The sequence below is a fragment of the Schistocerca nitens genome, chromosome 8 (assembly GCF_023898315.1).
Source record: "Schistocerca nitens isolate TAMUIC-IGC-003100 chromosome 8, iqSchNite1.1, whole genome shotgun sequence".
Classification (NCBI taxonomy): domain Eukaryota; kingdom Metazoa; phylum Arthropoda; class Insecta; order Orthoptera; family Acrididae; genus Schistocerca; species Schistocerca nitens.
The window spans coordinates 432,332,817-432,357,725 of NC_064621.1; the positions used below are offsets into that span (position 1 = coordinate 432,332,817).

The 24,909-nt window shown below is 37.0% G+C and overlaps 1 protein-coding gene across 3 annotated transcripts; it reads right to left on the reverse strand.

The window, feature by feature from the left end:
- Positions 1-4,769: 4,769 nt before the first annotated feature.
- LOC126198476 (calcium-dependent secretion activator-like) lies at positions 4,770-24,906 on the reverse strand. Of its 3 annotated transcripts, none has more exons than XM_049934835.1 (2): positions 24,834-24,906; positions 4,770-9,232 (listed from the first exon to the last, which is right to left on the reverse strand). In XM_049934835.1, the coding sequence occupies exon 2, from the start codon at positions 9,141-9,143 to the stop codon at positions 5,124-5,126; it is 4,020 nt and encodes a 1,339-aa protein (XP_049790792.1). In that variant the 5' UTR covers positions 9,144-9,232; positions 24,834-24,906; the 3' UTR covers positions 4,770-5,123. The 3 variants fall into 3 exon arrangements, with proteins under 3 accessions (XP_049790792.1, XP_049790791.1, XP_049790793.1); XM_049934834.1 differs by having other exon boundaries at positions 24,732-24,862; XM_049934836.1 differs by lacking the exon at positions 24,834-24,906 and adding an exon at positions 23,942-23,960.
- Positions 24,907-24,909: the final 3 nt, after the last annotated feature.

Consider the following 24,909-nt stretch of genomic DNA (forward strand, 5'->3'; position numbering starts at 1 on the left):
CCTTATAAGACTTTTAACCTAAGTATTGTTTGCCAGGATGGATTCCTTACCAAGTTGGAATAACAGATAAAATAAAAAATATTTTAAAGAATGTGTAGTTCACAAGTGTTTATTTACACAATGTGAGAGTACGTCAGGTAGGATCAACTATCTGCCGATTGACACACTAATGGAAAGCTATAGTGACTTAAACAGAGCATGACCACTCAAATAACCTGACTGGGAATCTGAGGCCATCTGAGGTAACAAGGGTGGCAGGCACATGGCAAGAGCAGCTACAGGCGACCTGTCTTGCCATTTCCCATTGTCAGCGCACTGGAAGATGGCTAATAAAGTCAGAAGCACAGACAGCACATATACAGAAAATCTCAAAAAACTGATCATAATACTCTTAAAATATAAAAATTACAGAGTTCTGACAACCTGACTATTTCAATATAGACATAAAACTAAAAATGGGAAGCACCTTTTAGATACATACTTCTACTGTCTGAACGACATACTAACCAGGCTCAATGCATGATTAAATAACATAATCTGCACTTTCAGGCAAATAAAATAGAATTTGGCACTGGAAACCTCACAATTCCAGATCATGTAGGGATGTGGCTTAGGCGCCCCATAAACAACAAAACAGACAGTCGTTCAACTGAACCAGGAGTGATAATCAGACCAATCAATGAACACAAATTGAGCCAGTTAACAGTAAATCTTAACTACATAAATTTATATACAGTATTCACTACTGATATCTCTGCCAATGAGTCAATACAAGTATTTTTAGACTCATTAGTAGGAAAACTTGACTCATGTTCTCCAAATTATCACAAAAAACACACAAAGCAGAACTGGTGTAACAAACCTCAACAGCTGAGGAACTGGTACACATACTTGAGCAAGCTTAGGGAGGACATGATGGTACGCTATGACAGATTGCAGTAGAGTCAATGCGATCAGGAAACATACACAGCAGTGACAAGGGTGCATAAATCAGAAATTGGAGCAGCCAACAGGAAAGCCAATGCCAACTATATACCTAATTCGGCGAATAAGTGTAAAGCAGCATGGAAAATTATTAAAGCAACAATAAGCTCTGAAAATAAGCACAACAACATTCCAATTTAACCAAACACCTTAAACACACACTTGACCAGTTCTAGCCCAACTAAAAATTACACTTAAGATGAAAATAAAGCTGTAGTTTTGCTCTCACCTCTAGATAGTAAGCCACATAACAGCTTCTGCTGGTCTCATGTATCCTACAGACAAGTTAGTGAAGCAATTGCCAAACTTAGCAACTCAAAAGCAGAAGATTTCTGTGAATTTTCAAATTATGTAGTAACAAATACAAAGAAAGAAATTCTGCTGCTATTAACCAAAATAATCATCCAAATGTTAAATGAAGGTTCTCCCCAGATTGCACAATTAGCAATCCATCTCACTCATACCAATCATATAAATACTTAAACGACACTGTAAACACAAACATATGAACCAGCGCTTCAAGCAAAATAATCTACTTAGTTCCTCTCAATATGGTTCCAGACCTCATCTTTCCACTATGAAAGCAGTTGAGAACATCATCACAAAAATGTATGATTCTTTTGAGAGTAGAAAACAACCTCTGCATCTCTTTTCAATTTGAGAAAAGCTTTTGATACTGTTTCTCATGGTATACTTATCAAAAAGCTTCAGTACTACAGACCTGGAGAGAATACTCTTCACCTTATTGAGTCATACCTAAGCAACAGAGAGCAGATGGTAGCTAAAACAACCAAAGATCAGACTCATTACACGTTACAAAAGACATTCTACAGGGCTGGTACTGGGTAGAAGCAGTATTGTATGCAGATAATATAGCTCTAACCACACAAGTTGATGATCTAGAGGAGCTGCGACATAATGTACAGAAAGCAATAGACCAATGCACTAATTGGTTCTGGGCAAATTATTTACAAATGAATAATAATAAAACTAAAGATGCTGTTTTCAGTTTAAGTGCGCAGAACATAAAATAATTACACTGTTAGGTTTCTACATAGATCAAAAAACTCAGCTCGGTGAGTCACATAAAAAATTTGTGCTCCAAACTGTCTCAAGTGATTTATCTGGTATACAAATTGAGGAATAATGTAAGTAAAACCCTCTTGTTGTTATTGTCATTATTGTGGTCTTCAGTTCGAAGACTGGTTTGATGCAGCTCTCCATGCTAGTCTATCCTGCAAGCCTCTTCATCTCTGAATAACTACTGCAACCCATTTTTTAATATCGTGTAGTGTTTTATGACACACTAACCAATTCATATAAGCATGGCGCTTATATGAATTGGTTAGTGTGTCATAAAACACTACACGATATTAAAAAATTCAATTTACAGTAGCTTTATACAAGAAAAATATGTGACAGAGTATAACAAATATATCGAAGACAAATACAGTAACTCATGACCTAAAAGTGAGCCTGCCACACCTAGTAAGATACCATGTAACTTAATAATAGGTTTTATTTGTAACTAGTTTTTCAGCCCTGGCTTTGACTGTGTATGCATATGTTACACATATTGAACACATCTCCTCCTCCCCCTCCATTCACTGTCCCCTCTCTCTGTCCATATCTCCTCCCCCTTCTCTCTGTCCATCTCCTTCTCCCCCTCCATTCACTGTCCCCTCTCTCTGTCCATCTCCTTCTCCCATCTGTTTTCATCTCATATTCCCCCCCCCTCTCCATTTCATCTTCCTTCCTATATTTTTCTATCTCCTCAAGCCCCTCTTTCTGTCCATCTCCCCCTGCCCCTCTCTCTGTTCATCTATTCCTCCCCTTTCTATCTCCTCTTTGCCCATCTTTCTGTCCTTATCCTCCACCTCTCTCTATCCATCTCATCCTTCCTTCTCTGCTCTGCTCAGTTATTCCCACTCACATGTATACTGCCCAGAACACAACATGCCGGTACCGCAGGAGTCAAGGTGTCAGGCATTGACAACCCTTTTCATTCCTACCTCGATCCCTATGTGAGCGAGGTACTTCATACCTCCACAGCACCGCATAACTTAATAACAGGTTTTATGTGTAGCTAGCCTTTCAGCCCTGTCTTCGACAGTGTATGCGTATGTTACACATATTGAACACATCTCCTTCTCCCCCTCCATTCACTGTCCCCTCTCTCTGTCCATTATCTCCTCCCCCTTCTCTCTGTCCATCTCCTTCTCCCGTCTGTTTTCATCTCATATTCCCCCCCCCCTCTCCATTTCATCTTCCTTCCTATATTTTTCTATCTCCTCAAGCCCCAAGCCCCTCTTTCTGTCTGTCTCCTCCTGCATCTCTCTCTGTTCATCTATTCCTCCCCTTTCTATCTCCTCTTTGCCCATCTTTCTGTCCTCCTTTTCCTCCATCTCTCTCTATCTATCTCACCCCTCTTCCTCTTCTCTGCTCAGTTATTCCCACCTGCATGTATACTGCCCAGAACACATTTTGATACTAACCACACAACATGCTGCTACTGCAGGAGTCAAGGTGCACTCCTACCTCGTGCCCTATGGGAGCGAGGTAGTTCATACCTCCACAGCACTTCTTTCCAGGCAATATGTGACATGCATACCAAATTTTAATGAACTCAACTCTGTGGAGGAGATGTGGAAATATACGCACACATAAATCCATTATTGTATAAAACTAGCCTTTTACCCATGACTTCGCCCTTGTATGGCATACATCTTCTGCCCCCCTCTCTATTTCCACGCCCTCCTTACCCCATCTCTCCATCCATCCTCCTCTCCTTGTGTCTTTCTATCTTCTCTACCCATCTCTCCCTGTCCATCTCCTCCAACCACTCTGTCTCTTCATCTCCTATTTACACCTCTATCAGTTTCCATCTCCTGCTGCACCACTTCCTCTTCCTTTCCTACATTCTTCCATCTCTGTTCATCTTCTACTTGCCCTCTCTCTGTGACCACCTACGCCTCCTCCATTACCTCTGTCTATCCCCTCCCCCCCTCTCTCTTTTTAAAGCCTCCTGCCCTTCTTCCTGTTCCACCTATCCACTAACCTCTCCATTTACCATCCGTACACACCATATATGGGCTTTCCAAATGTAGACACAGACACAGAATGCAAATTGTTGTACCGGTACTTACACGGAGTAAATAAAATTGTTTTAGGTGCTCTACTACAGAATAATTAAACCTAAAATACAAAATTTCACATACTGCTGCTTTCATAAGAATGACTACATGCTATGTATCAGTGTATTCTGCTGTGTACCAGAGCAGTTGAAAAGTTTGATTTTATTTCACATTATGATACAGTCAACATGTAGAACAATTTTAAAACCACCAAATACACCAACAGTTATGGTATTGTGTGCTAGGGACTCTGATACACTGTAACCTTCTGATTACAAATCTGTTTGAAAGTTTCAAGTGGGCTTATGCCAACATGCTCGTCTACCAGTTCTGATGACATGTATCTTCTAATTGTGAAAGTGTGTTCCCACAGATTTTGGATACACCTGTTTAGTGGTCTCTGTTTGATTATTGATGGTTTCATGTGTAAAATATGCGAGAACCTATATCTCTTAAAAAATTATTTGCAAACTCCTACTTTTCCATTTATAGTTGGTATAGATGATGGTAGTATTTCTCTTTGGCTTTTACAGAACATATTATTGACAGCGAAACATTGTACCTGTCTTGAATTACCTGGTAAATGTCAGGATCATTTAAAATTTTGCTAACATAAAAGTAAAACACACTTATTCACAACTTTTATTTAAATACATGGCCCCACAGTACACACATTTTACACATCGAAAGCTATTACAAAGTTCATCAGGTAATACACATCACACAAACAGCTCTTATTTAAATCTGAACAGAAGTACAAATATATCTTATATGTATATGTTTATATAAAAATTCAGGTAGAATGTTTATGTTATTTACAGAAAATTATTTGTACACACATATAAATAAATTAATGTATATGACCTCTGAGTGATGATAATTTTAATGGAGTATGAAATCACAGGTAAAGATCAGTCATTATAAGAATATAAAAAAGACAAAAAAGTCTTAATGATACAAACAGGTCTGCACTTAGATCACAAAACAAATCGTAAATGCAATGAATTAAAACCAACTTCCACTACCAAGTTTATTGGTGAGTCCACCAATACCCTTTCCAAATACATTTCCGACCCTACCAACAACATTTGTTGTTACATTAGTTATCTTTGAGACATAATTTCCGTCTTCACCAACTGTTTCTCGAACTGTGATCTTTGATTTAGTTTTTGTACCACCGTCATCACTGCCTGTTTCAACATATTTTGCAGATTCTTCCTCCTGACAACTGCTCATTGTGAGAGCACATGTGGCTTCCTCTGTCTGCATTCTTTGGGAAATCCTTTGATAAGTTTTTGAATTTAATTTATCTTCCATAACACCTTGCAGTTCAAAGTCCGAGTACAGTTTTTTAACTATGTGAGCCAAACACGTACACTGATAAAAATGCAAAGATCGGTCTAACCTTTCAGAAAGCCAGTTGCACAATAACTGTGTCTGGGCTGTGTACCACTGTTCGAAGAAATTTAAGATCCACAATTCATCACTAACTTTGCTTCTTATTTGGTCCATACAGTTATGGGTAAAGTTAACATATGCTTGACCCAAATCTTTTCCAGAACCTGACACATTTGCAAAGCTTAACACTGATCCAATCAAACTTCCTTCATCATATCTTGAAAGTTTTGACAGTGTTGTTTCCAAAACAGAGAGAAGCTTGTTTATCATGCCCTGCTTCATAGAAGCAGATGTTTTTTCAATAAGGTCATCAATTTTGGTGTGGTACTGATGGACATCTACACCATCAACTGCACACAGACTAAATGACTGATTTTTTGCATCAAGAATAACGTTCACCATAGCACACATTTCGGATGGAATGATATAGTCTGTTGAAGTAAATGTGACACCTTTCTTCAACCACTGTTGAAATGCAGCTTCTGTTCTTTGAATACAGGACTCTATCATATCACAAGCCATCAGTTTCAGCCTTTGTTCTAAATGCTGTCTAAATTCATTATCTGGCCAATGCAGATCTCTTATGAAAGACTGTAATGCATCCAACTTCCAGAATAAATCTTCTGATGTAGCACATCCATTTCCTTTTGCTTCCCATCTCTCCTTTTCAAACCCTTTGTGGATTGACTGTGCAATGGATGATTCCATTAAGTCAACATACCTTACTACAAGAGGAGCAAATGTATCCCGGAGATGCTGATGAAACCTTCCATTCTTTAAGTTGTCATCTGTTCTTAGATAATCATTCATTACCTGGAAGAGGGGGAATGAATCCCAGGTGTCTGGGGGCTGCTCCGCCAATACCTGATCCATGTCAACTGCAAACAGTGACCAAAATATTTCAGCATGTTCCACAAGTAGGTCACTGAACCACGCAAAAGCTTCTGCATAGTGTTCTTCATTCTGTCGGAGGAGATCGACACAAAGCTCAGCAAGATGTATGAGATCATCCAACTTTCTACTAGGTGACACGATTATCTCACCATTTAGTTCATCATCTGTTTTAACTTCTTCTGACAGTCTCATATAGTTAACAAGGGCAGCCTTTTCCAAGCACTTTTTTATCATTCCACGAACTTCCTCTGGAGGCACTGGAGTAACAACGTCTTTCATTAAGACACGTTCAAGAAGAGAGAGTGTTGCTTTTAAAGCCCCTTCTGGTCTTCCAAAAGGAAAACAGTACCTAAAGCTAGTTATCTGATTTTCAAGCAAAATTCTGAGGCGTGCTTTAACTTCTTGAAATTTCTCATTTTCTTCATGAGTTACAGTTCCGACACCATCTGGTCTGTTTCCATGAACGTGGCTTGCACAAAATGCAAAACTGTAATGAATAAGAGTCGGGTCTATCATTATTCCTTTTTCAGCTCGATCCAGTAAATCACTCAGGTAGCACAAATGGCGATAACAACCGCGCACACCGTATCTTGCACAGTATTCATCCAACACAAAGACTTGTCCTGGACTAAACCAACCCAGAGAACAATATGGATCACCAAGTCTATAATCAAGTGTTAACGTTTGTAATAACTTAAACAGTGAAGAATGATCAAATTTACAAGGATCAGCCGAGATGAACTCTTCCATTCCATGTTTCCTTGCTCTGTCAGCATCTCCTTGAATTTTAGATATGGTAGAATTTTTAGCAGCATGAGTTATAGGGGGTGTTGGTTTATGGGACTGACCAGTTGCTCTGTAAATGGCCATTACCCATAAATGGCATTCATTTTCATCATCACTTGCATACACTATACTGTCTCCCTCTTTTACTGCTTTAAAAAAGAATCTACCACCTTCTAAATCTGCTGTAGGTTCAATATAATCAACTGTATAGCCATCAAGCTGCATCATCTCTGAGGGTTCTGACTTCTTTTCTTTATAGCTACACATGGCAAATGTATACTGAGAAACTTGAACCAGAACAAAATACCTTTTCTTCCACTTCTTCCACACAAATTTTCCAATGGCATACAGATAACCACAGTGCTTCATGTTGAGAGGTTTGTCCATCCTGCAAGCAATTTTAATGCGCAGATCACGGTCTTGTACATTTTTTGGAACTGTCATTCTATGCCATTCTGGAGCTTTTGAGGACAGGGGTGTAGGATGCAAAATGACCTTACCCAGTTCTTTATCTTCCAGAGCCAGCATTCCTGGATTTTCTGTGAAAAGCTTTACTTTCACAGCCGGTAAGGGATGTGAGGTAGAAAAGTCACCCTGAGTGTCCCACATTGGTTTGGAAGCCTCTGCCTGATCAGTCTGGAGCTTCTCACCACCTTCAACTTCCATTGTGCAATATACAATACGATTTGGAGCCAGTGATTTTAAGCCCTTCACTTCCATAACAACCACCTCTAACTGAAATGTGAGGACAACATCCATTTTTGTGAGATGTGTTTCTGTGTCCGCTGTAGCTCCTTCAAGTTTTGACAGCGAACCATGAGATCTGTGGTTGTACCGCTTCAGTTTTTGTAATCCATATTTTGAATCTACCGAGCCTTTCGAAACTGGCAATGACTCTAAATTTGCCATCAAAAGATTTATAGAAGATTTCAGCTCTTCAACATACAAAGATTCCATTTCCTTCAATACAAACTTTGGCATTAGTTTCCTGTTTCTTTCCATTTCTGAGACTTTCTGCATTCTGCCATCCAGCTCCCTTCTTATCGCAGCAGCCTGTTCATCAGCAGAGTCAAGCTGTAGGGCATTGAACAGTAACTGATGTTCAAATTTCTTTACACCAAGAATCTGTTGGAACATATCATACAGCTGTTCCTTTGAAAGGATCAGTTCACTATTCAATGGTTGCTGCTGCATCTTTAGTGGTCGTTTGGTATCTTCTTCACCAACTTTTAGTATGCAATCAAATTTAGCCATCCAGGATGTGAGAACAGTTTCTTTACTGAGTCCATCTATCTCTGGAAGGGATCTGACCCTTTTTTCAATGTTATTTCTGAAAACTTCGCGAAAATCATATTGAGAGCAAGCTCCTGATTGGACCATCTTCAAAACTCGTTCTGATTTCAAGAAAACATCAAAATAACTTTGCACAGCATTTTGAAAGGCCTCATCAGCCATAATTTGTGTGTCACCTTTCAGGAAACTTATGAATCGTCCCTGTATTGTTTCCAGTTGCTGTCTTGTAATTTTTGTTTGCCTCCTAGTCATATCTGTTGGTTGTTTTGCATTGAATGGATAAGCAATGCATCTTGATATGAACACATACAACTGAATTCTTCTTTTCCTTTCTTCTTCTTCCCTCTCTTGTCTTTCTTGGGGATCCGCAGCTTCCACTTTCTCACTTGCTGCTGAAGGGCTTGGGCTAGCTGGTCTCGGTAGTGGTTCAATTCTTGAGCTGCTTGACGCAAGTCTCAGTGTCTCTGATGAAACAGCACTCGCTGAAGATAAGGACCTGGCTCTCGCAGCTGGCACCTCCAGCGCCAGCGATCCGGCACTGACAGGTGTGATTCCCATACGACGCAACCCATGGTGGAGTTGCTGTTCCTGCTGTATTTCCTCTTCCTGGTGCTCTCCCTCACTCTCTTCTTCTGATGAGCTTGGTTCAATCATGTCTCTCACTTAACAGTACGCGTGGGGCTGACAGGCATGTTCCTTAACCAACACAGGTCAGCAACATTGCCTGCCTGCCAGTTATCTACCTGAAATGAGAAAAATAATATCAATAGATGCAGTAGTATAGTCACATGGAAGCGACACAACTGAACATGAGGAGGATATTAGAAAGCTTTCACATTATAATTAATAATACTCAAAACTATTATTAAAATACAGTACAAATTAAGATGAAAAGTGAAAGTGTTATGAAATTATCACACATCACTCACAAGAGGTGGAAAAGCTGTAGATGAAACAGAGAAACAAATGTAATAAGTTAAAATTTTTATGTCAGCCTCTGCATCTGGTGGTCAAGTCCAGATCTTCATGCACAAGCCCGATTCCATTCCTGTTATTGCCAATCACTTTTCATTGTTTGGGATACCATATTGGGGTACATTCAACCTTATGAGGAAAACTATGGAGTTATTTGAAGGAGAAATAATATCTCCAGTTTGGACAATCTGCCCGAGAGCAGTGTGGTAACTCTTTGCCTCTTCACATGGTGTCCATTGATGTCTTGGAGCAAAGCCTTACACAGCAGTTTAACAGCATCATCTGGTGTCATGAGTCTGATTGTGGAGTAAGGTTTTACTATACTGATTAGGTTTATTTTCCTCAATTTAATTATGACCAGTTGCACCATCACTATGTCCGGCCCAATTCTATTGATTAACCTTCTCTTTGAAATAATTATCATTCTCCTTTATAACAATATTATGAGAAGAAAAGCTGCTACTCACCATATAGCGAAGATGCTGAGTCGCAGATAGGCACAACAAAAGGACTCTCACAATTATAGCTTTCAGCTATTAAGGGCTTCGTCAACAATACACACACACACACACACACACACACACACACACACACACACACACAACTCTCACACACGACTGCAGTCTCAGGCAATGTGGTTTCAGTTGCCTGAGACTGCAGTCATGTGTGTGAGTTGCGTGCGTGCGTGCGTGTGCCGAAAGCTATAATTGTGAGAGTCCTTTTGTTGCGCCCATCTGGGACACAGCATCTCCACTATACGGTCTCAGCTTTCCTTCTCGTAACATTGTTACACTCAATCCTGGATTTTCCATTGTTTGATAATCCTTTATAACTATTCGCCTTCTTTCTGTTTAGTAGCTGGGAAGAATTTTTTTCTTGCAATAAATGCCATTATTTCCTCATATCTGGAAGGATACTAAGTCGATTTACAACTAAAAATTAACACAGAAAACATACAAATTCACTTCCAGTTCTGGGGGATGACATAATCAATCTTATTTCTTAGCAGAGCTGCAAAATCAGATGTTCCAATGCCGTAAATGTTAGTTCTGTTTAAAATATTCTTATCAGCACCTTCCTGTAAAATGCAAAGACAGCATGGATTTCAAATATAACTCTTATCTCATGGTCAATCATATGACAGGATCTGTTAATTCCTGTTGTCATTGTTGTGGTCTTCAGTCCAAAGATTGGTTTGAGGCAGCTCTACTTGTTAGTCTATCCCATGCAAGCTTCCTCATCTCTGCATAACTACCACAATCTACATCCATCTGAACCTGCTTACTGTATTCAAGCCTTGATCTACCTCTACAGTTCTGCCCCCCCCCCCCCTACTCTCTCTTACCAATCTGACAATTCCTTTGTGCATCAGGATGTATCCTATCAACACATCCCTTCTTTTAGTCAAATTATTCCAAAAGTTTCTTTTTCCCAATTCAGTTAATTACTTCCTCTTTTTTTATTAATATTCAATATTCTTCTGTAGCAATATATTTCAATAGCTTCTATTCACTTCTTATCTACACTGCTTATGTCTGACAATTCACTTCCACACAAAGCCACACTCACACAAATACTTAAATTGATTTTCTTAATAGTGTGCACCAAAGCAATGAGTTTATTGGCAGAAGTCGGCATTTTCACTTTTGCTGTATTAATTTTATTTATTCCCAACTAGTTTCAGTCCTCTACATCATTCTCAAGTGATTCTGTGGTTATACTGAAATGTCAACGTCTCTAAATTTTTGTTTTTCATTCGTTTCAGTTCGCAAATGCTGTCTTGCTTGTTTGACAGGACAAGACAGCAGTTATGAACCACATGAATAGAAAAACAGATTTAAAGACACTGACATTTCAGTATACCCAAAAAAATCACTTGAGAATGGCCTTGAAGGCTGAAATTAGTTATGAACAAATAAAACTAATACAACAAAAGTGGAAAATGCCATCTTTGGGTGTTAAAAAATTCTTATTCTTCAGAAATGGTTTTCTTGCTATTACCAGTCTGCATTTTATATCCTCTCTACTTTGGCCATCATCAGTTATTTTGCTGTCCACATAACAAAATTTGTCTACTATGTTTAGTGTCTCATTCCCTAGTCTAATTCCCTTTGGACTGCCTGATTTAATTCAACTACATTCTATTACCCTTGTTGATGTGCACCTTATAATCAGTTTTCAAGACTGTCCATTTCATCCAATTGCCCTTTCAAGTACTTTGCCATCTCTGACAGAGTTACAATGACACTGACAAACCGCAAAGTCTTTATTTCTTCTTCCTGAACTCTCTTTCTAAATTTCTCCTTGGTTTCCTACATAGCTTGCCCCACGAACGGACTGAATAACAGTGAGAACAAACTACAACTCTGTCTCATTTCCTTCTCAACCACTGCTTACCCTGCATTCCTCCGACCTTCGTAACTGCAGTCTGATTTTGGTACAAATTGCAAATAATTTTTTACACTCTGAATTTTGTCCCTCGAACCTTCAAATTTCAAAGAGTGTAGGCCAGTTAAAACTGTAAAAAGGATTTTTCTAAATCTACAAATGCTATAAACATGAGCTGACCTTTCTTCAACCTATCTTCTAGGCTAAGTTGTACGGTCAGATTGCCTTGAATGTTCCTAATTTCATGGAACCGAAACCGTTGTTCACTGAGGTTGGCTTCTACCAGTTTTTCCATTCTTCTGTTCACTTCTGTCAGAATTTGCCTTCTTTGGAACTGAAATCATTACACTCTTCATGAAGCCTGCCAGTATTTTGCACACCAGGTGGAATAGTTTTGCCAAGACTGGCTTTTCCAAGGGTTCTGAGGGATTATTGTCTACTCCGGGGGCCTTGTTTCCTCTTAGGTCTTTCAGTGCTCTGTCCAGTTCTTGCAGTATCATATCTCTCATCTCACTGTCACCTAGACTCGGTAACGAGACTTTGACATACTGGTAGAATACTTGGGAAATGTAATCAGTCTACAAAAGAAACTGCATACGAAACCCTCGTGCGACCCATCCTAGAATACTGATCTAGTGTGGGACTCATATTAAATAGAAATAACAGGCTCCACATAATGTTAGTTAGTTATTTGGTGTCATGCTGAACATTAGATGTATGTATCTGGTAACCAAGGAAGAGGTACAGAAACAAATTGGTGAGGAAAGAGTTAATAGGAGACAACCTCCCAAAATGAGAGATGAAAAAGAATCATATGGACCTCATGGGAGTTGTTGAGGTAAGATGGAATGGATGTGTAGAGTTACAGTCAGATAAATATGTATTGCACCACTCAGGAGGAGAAGTAAAAGGAATGAATGGAGTAAGAATGATTAGGCCTATGACAAAGGAATTGGCTAAATGTGTGGAGTATGTGGACTATGCAAATGACCAGTTATTGGTGTAAGGCTGAAAGGAGCACAAAAAATATACTGATTGTCCAGATGTATATGCTAACTTCAGAACATGATGACCAGATTGTAGAGGAAATGCAAAATGTAACTGAGAGAGTAATGGACGAAAATAAAAAATGCTGCAAAATAGTAATGGGAGACTGGAACGCCATTGTGGGAAAAGGGAAACATAGGCCTAGTTGGCAATCATGGTCTTGGAAAGAGAAATGATAGAGGTGAATTGCTAATTGACTTCTGCAGGGAAAGGCAGCTGATAGTGGCAAATATATGGTTCAAGAACCACAAGAGGAGGCTATACACTTGGAAATCACCAGGAGATAAATACAGAAACCAAATTGATTTTATACTGGCAGAAGGAAGATACAGGAATGGAAACAAGAAGGTGCACACATTACCAGGTGCAGATATAATAGTGACCACAACTGGGTCAATCCATATGAAGTGGTCCGTTGATGGTTGCTTGACCATTTTTAAATATTTTAATTTTTTTATATGTGATTGCCCTCTATTTGAGAAGTTCAAAACAGTTTTTTTTCAATAATTAATCTTGCACCTATACTGTACTGGATGGCGGCCATTTTTATTTGCAGGCACGTGACGATTTTTCAGTCTGGAAACATTAGCGAAAATTTGAATATCTCTGCTCTGGGTTAAGTTACAACATTGCAATTGACATGATTGTTTTTAGAAATGATTTATGAGATTCTATTTTTTTCCTATAGTTAGATATAATACACTACTAGTCTCATACAGAGCAAGAACACTTACAAATGTTACCTTAATTTTTTTATGAATTTTTGAATTTTGAAAATTTTCATTTTTTGTAAAGTTTGGGGTTAGTAATCTCAGGTGGAACTGAATATAAATATATGATTTTTGCACAGTTTGTACACCTATATGATAGCAATGTACTGTCAAAATTTCAACACTGATATCTGACTGTGAACAAAGATATGAATTTTTGAAACTAAGGAAATAATTCACATTACTCTACAACTGATCTTATGGCTGTTGCCTATTTAAATGGTTTATTGTTTCATTGAAATAAAATTTAATTGTGACATATATTTAGTTAACACTATCACTCAATATTAATTTAGTTTATTTATTTTTAATAATACAATATAAACAATAGGAGCTTTCGCATTTGTTCTATGGTAATAAAAATGCTTATTTACATTTGGGTTTACTGTCAATAAAGAAGTACATTATTGCTGGGTGTGGCATTGTAGAAGTACATTATTACTAGGTGTGGCATTGTTGTAGTCAGTCTGTTCAGAAACCTCTGTTAGAGTGGATGTACATACTTCATCGAGAGTGTAGAATGTGTGATGTACTTTGTCCTGTGTGTAATTTGTAATTAATTTTGAGAGATTAACTGGAATGCAATAACATGGATGAACAGTGCTCTGTTGGAGAGATAGCAAGTGAAGTGTGTCACAAAACAGTTTATGGTTCAGTTTCAAGAAACTTGAAAAATGTCAATGACTATGATGAAGTTAGACAAACTTTGTTTAAATTTCGAGTAAGTTCTTCTGTAATATCAGTGTGTGAGTATCATGAGAAGTAATATATTTTGAAGTACAACCACATTTTTGGAAGAAAGTGCTGCGATCCACTTGAAAGTTCATAAAAAACATATTACTAAAGGTTTGAGGGAAATACAACTTGAACAGTTGTCCTCATTAAAGAAGTAAAGGTAATATGAAAAGTGTACTCATCTTACAAAAGAAGGCACTTAGAATTATGGGAAAGAAATGTGCCAGGGAGTCCTGCAGAAATTTGTTTAAAGAATTTAAAATACTAACTGTTCATAATCTGTATGTACTGAAGATAATCATTATGGCAGTAAACAGTAACAAAACACTTAATAAAGAAATACACGATCACAACACTAGAGGTAGAGAGAGACCCCACATCATCTCTCATAGAACAACACTCTATGAGAAAGCCCTCACTATGCAGGCATAAAACTACTGAATTGCTTCCATCCCAATATCTCCAAATTGCCCATTACAAAACTAAAAACAAAATTAAAATTATGGCTCCTAAACAATCCTGTATATTCAATAGATGAGTTTCTAGATTTAGTAAACTTGTATGATGGAAGACCATCTATCTAAAAATATATGTAATCTTAGATCTTAGACTGTGTCTCAAACTGTAAATTTGAATGTCAGATATGAATACTATGTCACAAACTGTAGATTCCTTAATCAAAGTATGGCAATAACAATTTTTTATGTATAGTCCATATATGTAACTCTGTTCTCTCAACTAAATTTAGAAAAAGTAGTGTAGATAAAAGTGCCAGCCAATAATATGTAACCGTAGTAAGTAAGGCTCTGACTTATCCAGAAGACTGGAACAAAAAAAACCTTTTTTGTAATCAGTTGATGTTGGATCAAAATAAATAAATAAATAAATTATGTGATAGTGAAACTGCTTCCCAAGTGAAACGTAATGTGATTCCTGGAAATTCCCTGTGCCGAAATTGTTACTCAAAAATATTTGTTGTGAATCCAGAACCAGAATCATGTAACCTTGTTAATGACATTTATATTCCTAATTAGGAGCCTGTTAGCATATTGGATTTTGCCTGTTCTAAGTTAGACATATCTCCTGCCTCGAAAATCATAAAATTAAATAGCAGAAAAAAAAGCAGCTATTGAAAATAAGGTACAACAAATTTCAGACAAAATTAGAAAAGACTTGGGATCATGCTTTAATAATACAGATAGCAACATTATTTCTAAAGAAGAAGAAAACCTACCACCAGCATCATCTGACACTGAATATTTGAGTGTAATAGAGAAATAAAAATCAAATGTTCAGTGACGTCTAAAGAGGAAAAAGTTAAAATTTTAAGTTCGCTCCCTGACTCATGGTCAAGAGAAAAAATAGTTCATGAATTCAACATTTCTCATCGTTTGGTTAAACTAACCCGAAAATTAGTGAAAGAGCAAGGTATGCTTCCAGTTTTAGGAAAGAAGAAAGGAGTAGGTATAAGTGAAGAAACAATTAAAAAGATCCAGCAGTTTTTTGAAGATGGTGAAAACAGTAGAATGTGCCCAGGCTGCAAAGATAGAAAAAGAGTTGTTATAAATGGAGTTAAAGTAACGAAGCAGAAACGACTAGTGCTGTCAAATTTAAATGAACTTTATGTAGCTTTCAAAACTTCTCATCCTGAACGCAAAATTGGAAGGTCAAAATTTTGTGACCTTCGCCCTAAGTGGTGTATTTTGGCTGGATCCTCAGGGACACACTCTGTATGTGTTTGTTTATATCATCAAAATGTCAAACTGATGGCTGCAGGTGCAAAACTCAGTGATCTTTATTACAAAGAGTTACTCGATTTAATGGTCTGTGACACTAACAGTTATGACTGCATGATGAGTTTGTGTAATAAATGCCCTGGTAAGGAAACCGTTATTGAATTGTTTCACGAATATGATGAGGAAATGCCAGACAGTATTACCTTCAAACAGTGGGTCACAACTGACAGGGCAGAAATGATAACAGTGGTTAAATCTCAGGAAGAGTACTTTGAGTCTTTAATTGATAACTAACAAAAACTCAGAACTCACTACTATGTTTCTAAAATACAAAGTAAGTTTTTGAAGGACAAAAAAGACTAACTTCATGAAACTGAATGCATAGTTATAGCTGATTTTGCAGAAAATTTTACATTTGTGATTCAGGATGCAATACAAGGGCACCACTGGGTCAATGACCAGGCAACAGTGCATCCATTTATTCTCTACTTTCAAAATGAGAAAGATGAAGTTTGCAGTTCTTCAATTTGTGTTCTAAGCGACTACTTGGAGCACAACGCTTTGGCTGTACATGTGTTTCAAAAGCACGTAATAAATTACATAAAAGAAAATTTTCCCATGGTTGACAAGCTGATATCCTTTTCAGATGGAAGTGGTAGTCAGTATAAGAACAAAAAGGATATTTCAAATCTATGCAACCACATAGTAGACTTTGGGTTGAAGGCTGAATGGTACTTTTTTGCATCTTGCCATGGTAAAAATGCATGTGATGGAGTAGGAGGTAGGCTACAACAAAACGTGAAGTAAGTAAAGCCAGCCTACAAAGATCAACCACAGACCAAATTCTCACAGTACAGGACATGTAAGTCTTTTGCAAGGATAATATTAAAGGTATTACCTTTTTTCTGACCAAGAAAGAAGAAGTGGTTCTGCATTTGAAAACAACACTTCAAACTAGATTTGAAAACTGTATAGCAATAAAAGGAACAAGGCATTTCCACACATTCCTTGGCATTGCAGAAAACTTAGTTCGATGCTATGTAATACCAGAAACCAAAATTTATGAGTATCATTGTGTCAGTAAAATTACCTCTCCGCCTTTAACGTTAAATGACATAGTGGCATGGGTGTATGATGAACAGTGGTGGCTTGCAGAGGTTGAAAGAATAAGTTTGGAAAACAATGATGTTTTTGTGCATTTTTACCACCCTGCTGGCCCAAGAACATCATTCAAGAAATCTACTAGTGACAAAGTTTGGATACCAATGAAAAATGTTTCAAGGAAACTTTCAGTGCTTGAACTTACCACAGCAACTGGGAGGTCTTATCACAGAAGCTGTCTGAAGAAATAAGTGTTCTTAACATTCACCACCAGGTTTAGGAACAACCGCTTCTAGAAGGACGTTAATTGAAAATATTTATTTAAAGTATGTCAAAATAATATAAATGTGAATTTCGGTTATGTTTCCACTTTTTGTATGTAATTCAGTACCTTACTTCAGTAATAACTGATTGTATCTCACCAAATCACACATGAATAGGCAACAGCCATAAGATCAGTCATATAGTAATGTGAATTATCTCCTCATTTTCAAAAATTCATATCTTTGTTCACAGTCAGATATTAATGTTGAAATTTTTACAGTATGTCACTATCATATAGGTGTACAAACTGTACAAAAATCATATTTTTATATTCAGTCCCACCTGAGATACCTAATCCAAACTTTACAAAACTGAAAATTTTCTAATTTCAAAAATTCATACAAAATTAAGGAAACATTTGTGAGTGTTCTTGCTCTATATGAGACTAGTAGTGTACGATATCTAACTATAGGGAAAAAAAATACTCTCTCATATATCACTCCTTGTTTGTTATTTTTGGGCCTAAAAAGTGAATTTTTTATAATCTGGATACCAAACTTTGGAGGTCATTTTGACTGGTTATTTTTTAATGTTGTAGAGGACACTTTTTTAAAAACAATCAAGTCAATTGCAATGTTGTAACTTAACCCAGTGCAGAGATATTCATATTTTAGCTAACACCTCTTAACTGAAACATCACTGTGCACTTACAAACGAAAATGGCCTCCATTCAGTAAAAAAAAAAAAAAAAAAAAAAAAAAAAAAAAAAAAAAAAACACCTGTTTCGAACTCCTCAATTATAGTGTAATCACATATAAAAAAATTAAAACATTTTAAAATGGTCAAGCAACCAACTTAATTTTTATTGGACCACTTCATTTGGATTGACCCAACTCACTTATGGTAGAAATAGAAATAAGAATGCAAAAACTGGAGAAGGCGACCATGGTGAAGAAGTAGGATCTAGAGAAGATAAGATCCAACAAAGGACAAATTGCAGAAATGTTGTCACTTGAGTTTCTAAACACATTATGAGACAGAGAACCACCAGATAATGTCAACGAGTATTGGAATATGCTGAAAGAAGGTATCATTAAAGCAGGACAGGAAAATATAGGATATGTGAAAGGGAAAAGGGCAAAAAAACCATGGGTCACACAAGAAATGATTTCCAAGATGGAGGAGAGAAGAAAATTTAAAAACAAGAACACTGAAGATGCAAGAAAAATGTACTGAAGGTTCAATAATGAACTGTGAATAGAAACAGAGCAGGTTAGGAAAAAATGGCTAAATGAGGAATGTAATGCAACTGACGAACTGGACAGGAAGGGAAGATAAGACTTACTGTACAACAGAGTAAAAACTATGACATGGGATCAAAACAGAGCAGTAAGGGCTACTATGGAAATTTTGAGTAAAGACAAAGAGGTAGTGTACAAAGATCGTGAAGATGTCCTCCAGAGATCGAAAGGATATCTAAAAGAGCTATATGACACAGATCGCAAACCAGAAACTCTTGAACTTGAAACACTCAACAGTGTAAGTGATGACGAGAAAGGACCAACCATCATAATGGAAGAAGTAAAGTCTGCCATAGCTGCAATGAAAAATGGCAAAGCAGTAGGTACAGATACAATACTGGGAAAAATATTAAAATGCTTGAACCAAGATGGAATAAGAGAAATATTGACGTTATGTAAAAAATTTATGACAGTGGTGAATGGCCTGAGGACTTTCTGACAACAGTAATGATTCCATTGCCGAAAAAACAAGGAACCAAGAAATGCAGTGAGCACAGGACAATCAGCCTCATTTCACATACATCCAAAGTGATGTTAAGATTACTTGAACAAGTAATGGAGGAGAATCTTAGCGAGGAGCAGTTTGGCTTTAGATGGAATACGGGCACCAGAGATGCAATTTTATTGAAAAAGGAAGAGACCTCGATATGTACTTCATCGACCTAGAAAAGGCTTTTGACAATGTGGCTTGGGACAAGCGGGCGACTATAATGAGGGAAAAGAAAGAGGACTGGAAAACCAGAAGGCCTGTAAACTCATTATATCTGAATCAAAAAGCCTCAGTTAAAGTGAGAGAAACTGGATCGTATCAGGAAAAGGAGTAAGACGAGGATTCTGTCTATCACCTACCCTTTTCAACCTCTACTTGGAAAATATCATTGACCAATGTTCAATAGATGACAAAGGAGTAGAAATTGGAGGAAGAAGAGTAGGGTGTAAGAGGTTTGCTGATGACATGGTCCTTCTAGCCACAAAGGAAAAAGAATTACAGTATTTAGTGGACACTGTTGAAGCTAACTGAAAAAAATTATGGAATGAAACTTAACACAAAGAAAACCAAAGTACTGGCACTAGAAAGGAAATAAAGAAATAAAAATTATGCTGAATGGACAAATATTGGAACAGATGCAAAATTTTAAGTATCTTGGAAGCAGGTTAGACACCAACTGGAAGTGCAGCACAGAAATTAAAACAAGGATAGCAATGGCAAAAGAGGCATTTTATAAGAAAAGGAGAATTTTCTGCAGCAGTCTGGACAGAGAACTGAGGAAAAGACTCTTAAAATGTTTTGTATGGAGTGTGCTTCTGTATGGCACTGAAACATGGACTCTGAGGAAGAAAGGCAGAGAAAGGCTGGCTTTTGAGACGAGGATATGGTGGAGGATGGAAGGAATAAGTTGGATGGACAGAGTAAAAATGAAGAGGTACTGAGAAGTGTGGGAGAGAAAAGACAGTTAATAGATGTAATAAAAAGAAGAAAAAGAAATTGGATTGGGCATATATTAAGAAAGAATGACAGACTGATAAAACAGTTTTAGAAGGTTATGTAGAAGGGAAAAGGAAATGAGGAAGGAAGAGATTTCATATACTGGATGACATGATGGACAGTACAACATACAGCGGCCTTAAGAAGGAAACAATGGATCACAGAAAATGGAGAGGCAAAGGACATGCTACCATAGCAGAAAACTGATGATGATGAAATTGATAGGACACATCCTGAGGCATCAAGGACTAGTTAACATAGTAATGAAAAGAAGTGTGGAGGAGTAAAAACTGTAGAGGGATAACTCTCATGATGTTCTTACAAAAAACTATTATCTCATTGTATACCCCTAGTGGCGTGTGTGTGTGTGTGTGTGTGTGTGTGTGTGTGTGTGTGTGTGTGTGTGTGCACATGTATCATTTTTTGTAAGCCATCAAAGTGACCCACCCACCTGTTATCGGTAGCTCAATATGGTGCAACAAATTGTCAGAATCCATAAGAATAAATTCTGAGGACAACCAAAAAAAGAAAGAAGTTTCAAAAGTGCTGCAGTTTTTGAGATTTTCCTTGACACTGAAGTACATTTAGAACTAAATTTATCATCCCATATTGTGAAGCAACTTTTGACTGGAACCGACTAATGTTTCTGTTCAGACTGAAAAGCACAGATAAGGAAAGGGAAGAAAAAAATATTGTGGTGACAATGTAAATAAAAACAATAACACATCTAGTACCGAAAGTGTGAAAACATAAAGTAAATGATATTGTATTAAGTGCAATGCACAATGAAACAGACTGTGGCTGTATTAGTAACATACAGTAGCAGAGGAGAGAATAATAATAATAATAATAATAATAATAATAATAATAATAGGAAATTGAGGATCACTTTAGCTATGAAGCTAATGACTGAAAAACAATACACTTTTTTAACAGAAATTCCTGTTGACACGTGCACTGATAGCATTGTGTATTATACGGCATAATAACAGAAAAAAAATGTACCACTTTGCTGAATCAAAGGAAATGAGAAAGATCAAGGATTAACAGACAGTAATGACATGGAATGTAGTCAGATTAAATCGGGTGATGCTGAGGGGATTAGATTAGGAAATGAGACACTTAAAGTAGTAAAGGAGTTTTGCTATTTAGGGAGTAAAATAACTGATGATGGTCGAAGTAGAGAGGATATAAAATGTAGACTGGCAATGGCAAGGAAATCGTTTCTGAAGAAGAGAAATTTGTTAACATCGAGTATAGATTTAAGTGTCAGGAAGTCGTTTCTGAAAGTATTTGTATGGAGTGTAGCCATGTATGGAAGTGAAACATGGACGATAACCAGTTTGGACAAGAAGAGAATAGAAGCTTTCGAAATGTGGTGCTACATAAGAATGCTGAAGATAAGGTGGGTAGATCACGTAACTAATGAGGAGGTATTGAATAGGATTGGGGAGAAGAGAAGTTTGTGGCACAACTTGACTAGAAGAAGGGATCGGTTGGTAGGACATGTTTTGAGGCATCAAGGGATCACAAATTTAGCATTGGAGGGCAGCGTGGAGGGTAAAAATCGTAGAGGGAGACCAAGAGATCAATACACTAAGCAGATTCAGAAGGATGTAGGTTGCAGTAGGTACTGGGAGATGAAGAAGCTTGCCCAGGATAGAGTAGCATGGAGAGCTGCATCAAACCAGTCTCAGGACTGAAGACTACAACAACAACAACAATGACAACTTTCAGTGTGAAGAAGAATCACATAATCAACTTTTAAAAGTTGCCCATTGTCATTCCTAATTCACTCCACTCTAGCTGCTCCTGTGGATAAATGTTATCTCCATTGTCTATGAATTCTGATTGACTGACTACTATTCTGATATTTTCAGACTATGCTGCAGTGTGTGTGTGTGTGTGTGTGTGTGTGTTACTTACAAATATCAATGATTGCTGTAAACAGGCCTCTGTTCTTGAGACATGTAGGTAGCTGTTACTATTGGATAAATGTCTGTAACGTTGTGTAGACATTAAGCAAACATTAGCAGATAAAACAGCAATTACTTAAAAAAAACTGAAGAAGCACCACATTTCTTTCAAAGGAGCAGCTTTTTTCTGCACCTTAACCAGAGTGAATTATCACTGTAGAAATCTGAAGACAGAAGAAACCTTGCAGGGTTTAGTACACACAGGCTAATTGTGAAACAAGATGCGAACACAATTTCCTCAAAATATGAAAAAAAAAAAACAGTAGCTTCAGACTACTGATTATTAATTAGCATATAGAAATTGATGCCTAGCAAATATAGATAACTAAGGATATGATACGCAAGTCCAACAATTCTGGGAACTGAGTTTAACACTACAAATCATGATGAAATCTTCATGTTGTTTTGAATCTTTTTTCTACACACTAAACATTCAATAGTTTTTCAAAGAATATAGGAAACCTGTTTGATCTATAGGTTAAAACCATACATAACAGACTTCTAGGTTACCTGCAAAAGAGGTTAAGTGTGACTAGAGCATGATTACTGTTGACAATGTACTTCTTAAAGTATTATAAAAGTATTTGAGTTCACTATTTTTTTGTATGCATAGTAAATCTTGATGCTCCTGATCTAACTGCTTACATATGAAGCCAATATTTCTAGAGAGCAGAAAAATACACCTGATTAATCCAAAACATGATAGAAAAAAAGAAGAAGAAGTGGAAGTTACAACTTGCTAGAAGATAAATATTTCTGGTTGCCAGACACTTAAACACAAACATTTGTACACGTGCCTAGAGACTGATCAGAGAACAGAGACTACTATGGTATGGTATTGCAGCATTATTCTGTAATGCAATCCTTAGGTTAACGAATACATTTCATTGTTCTTCGATTGAGGTTACGATCTGTGTCAGAAAAGCTGGCTACCAGTCTGTACCAACTAGTACTTTTTAATTGTAGTGTCATCTAAACTGCACTACTGAGTAGCAGTTTTTCTACTTTAATTGTAAAAACAGTTAGGCCTAGTGAACATTTTTTATGACTCCTGACTATTTCATTCTAGGTTATGACAGAATTGCATGGCATAAGTTCCCAAATGGGAGATATAATGACAACTACTTTTCTTTTTGGCACCTTTACTAAGTAAAATATTTGGTAGTTGACAGAATGAAGAAATGGCTGGCAGGATGAAAATAGTTGGCAAAATGCCAAAAAGACCGCAGGGTGAAAATAGTTGGCAAAATGCCAACAAGGTAAGCAAGGAGAGCATTTGAATGGCAAAGATCATTATCTTAATTAATACGAATAAGAAAGGTGATGTGAAAGACAAACAATTGAAGGCTAAATGCAATCATGGAATAAGGTAGCTACGTCTGGGAACTAATCTATGGTGAATTTTATCATTCAAAATACAGTTAGTCTGGAAGCACAGCATCAGAAACTGTATCAAAGGATGAAATCCAAAAGAACGAAACAAGCTCCTATCATTTACGTGGTATATTATAATAATGCAGAGAATAATTAATTTAGTGACTTTGTAGTTCCCATGTTAACAATAACAGAAATGCAAATTATTTGTAATATTCCGGAATGTATTTTAATTTTCTTCTGTGTTGCATGCTGCGATGACTGACTTAAATCAGACTACTTTAAGATGAACCACGTACCTACTTAATTTTCTCAAACATTCTGTTGCTGGACGGCGACATTACAGTGATAATCGCCCTTATAGAAAAATAATCTAACGCGTTATCTAATTGAATTCGTGTATAAAATGTTAATTTTTTGTAGTCTTCTGCAGTAACACATATAACATGTATTATATTTGGTGAGACAGGTAAACAATGAATGTCTGCTTGTTGCAAAACTTCAAATTCAAACTACGTTTCATCTGCGGTTTCAGAAGCGACTCCGTGCTCTAAATTACCTAAGTGTAGTTTACAATCATATGCCACTGGTTAAAATACAACAGCGGGTGATAACTTCTTTGTGTTTCATTTGAATTGTTATCGCTTTCAGTACACCTGCGACACGTTTTACATTTCCATAGACCTAATAACATATGTTATGTAACAATATAGTTGTACGTTACGAAGTCTGTTAATGGTCTCCGTACCGTCAATATCTATCAAATCACACTTAACAATAAACGATGAAAAGTAACAAAATCTTTCTTTATGTCGAAAATGCCGAACTAGATAAACAGCTTACCGATTTGCTGCGCTACACTAAACGATTAAAAATTTATATTTCAGTGTTTATTCTTGTGATTTGGTTATTTGTGGATTGCGCTTTTACCATGGTAAAATCAGCTTATCGTAATTAGACAGAGATAAATACATTTCGTGACATCAAACTGATTTTTCTTTAGCGATCAGTTTAACACACAAACTAAAGAAAAAAAGCAGGCTGCAATTTTTTTTAAAAATATGCTACATTCGGCATTTAATATCTTACTATAGATCACAGGAACATTGCACACGCACACTCGCACTTCCCGTAACTGAGACCCGCTGTCAGCAAAGGTTACTTCTTGATAAGGATCTAATGTATTGTTACCTTTGACTAAGTTCATACGTAAACTTGGCACACAGGACGTGTGGTAACATTTTCATAAATCTGAAAAACGATTTCG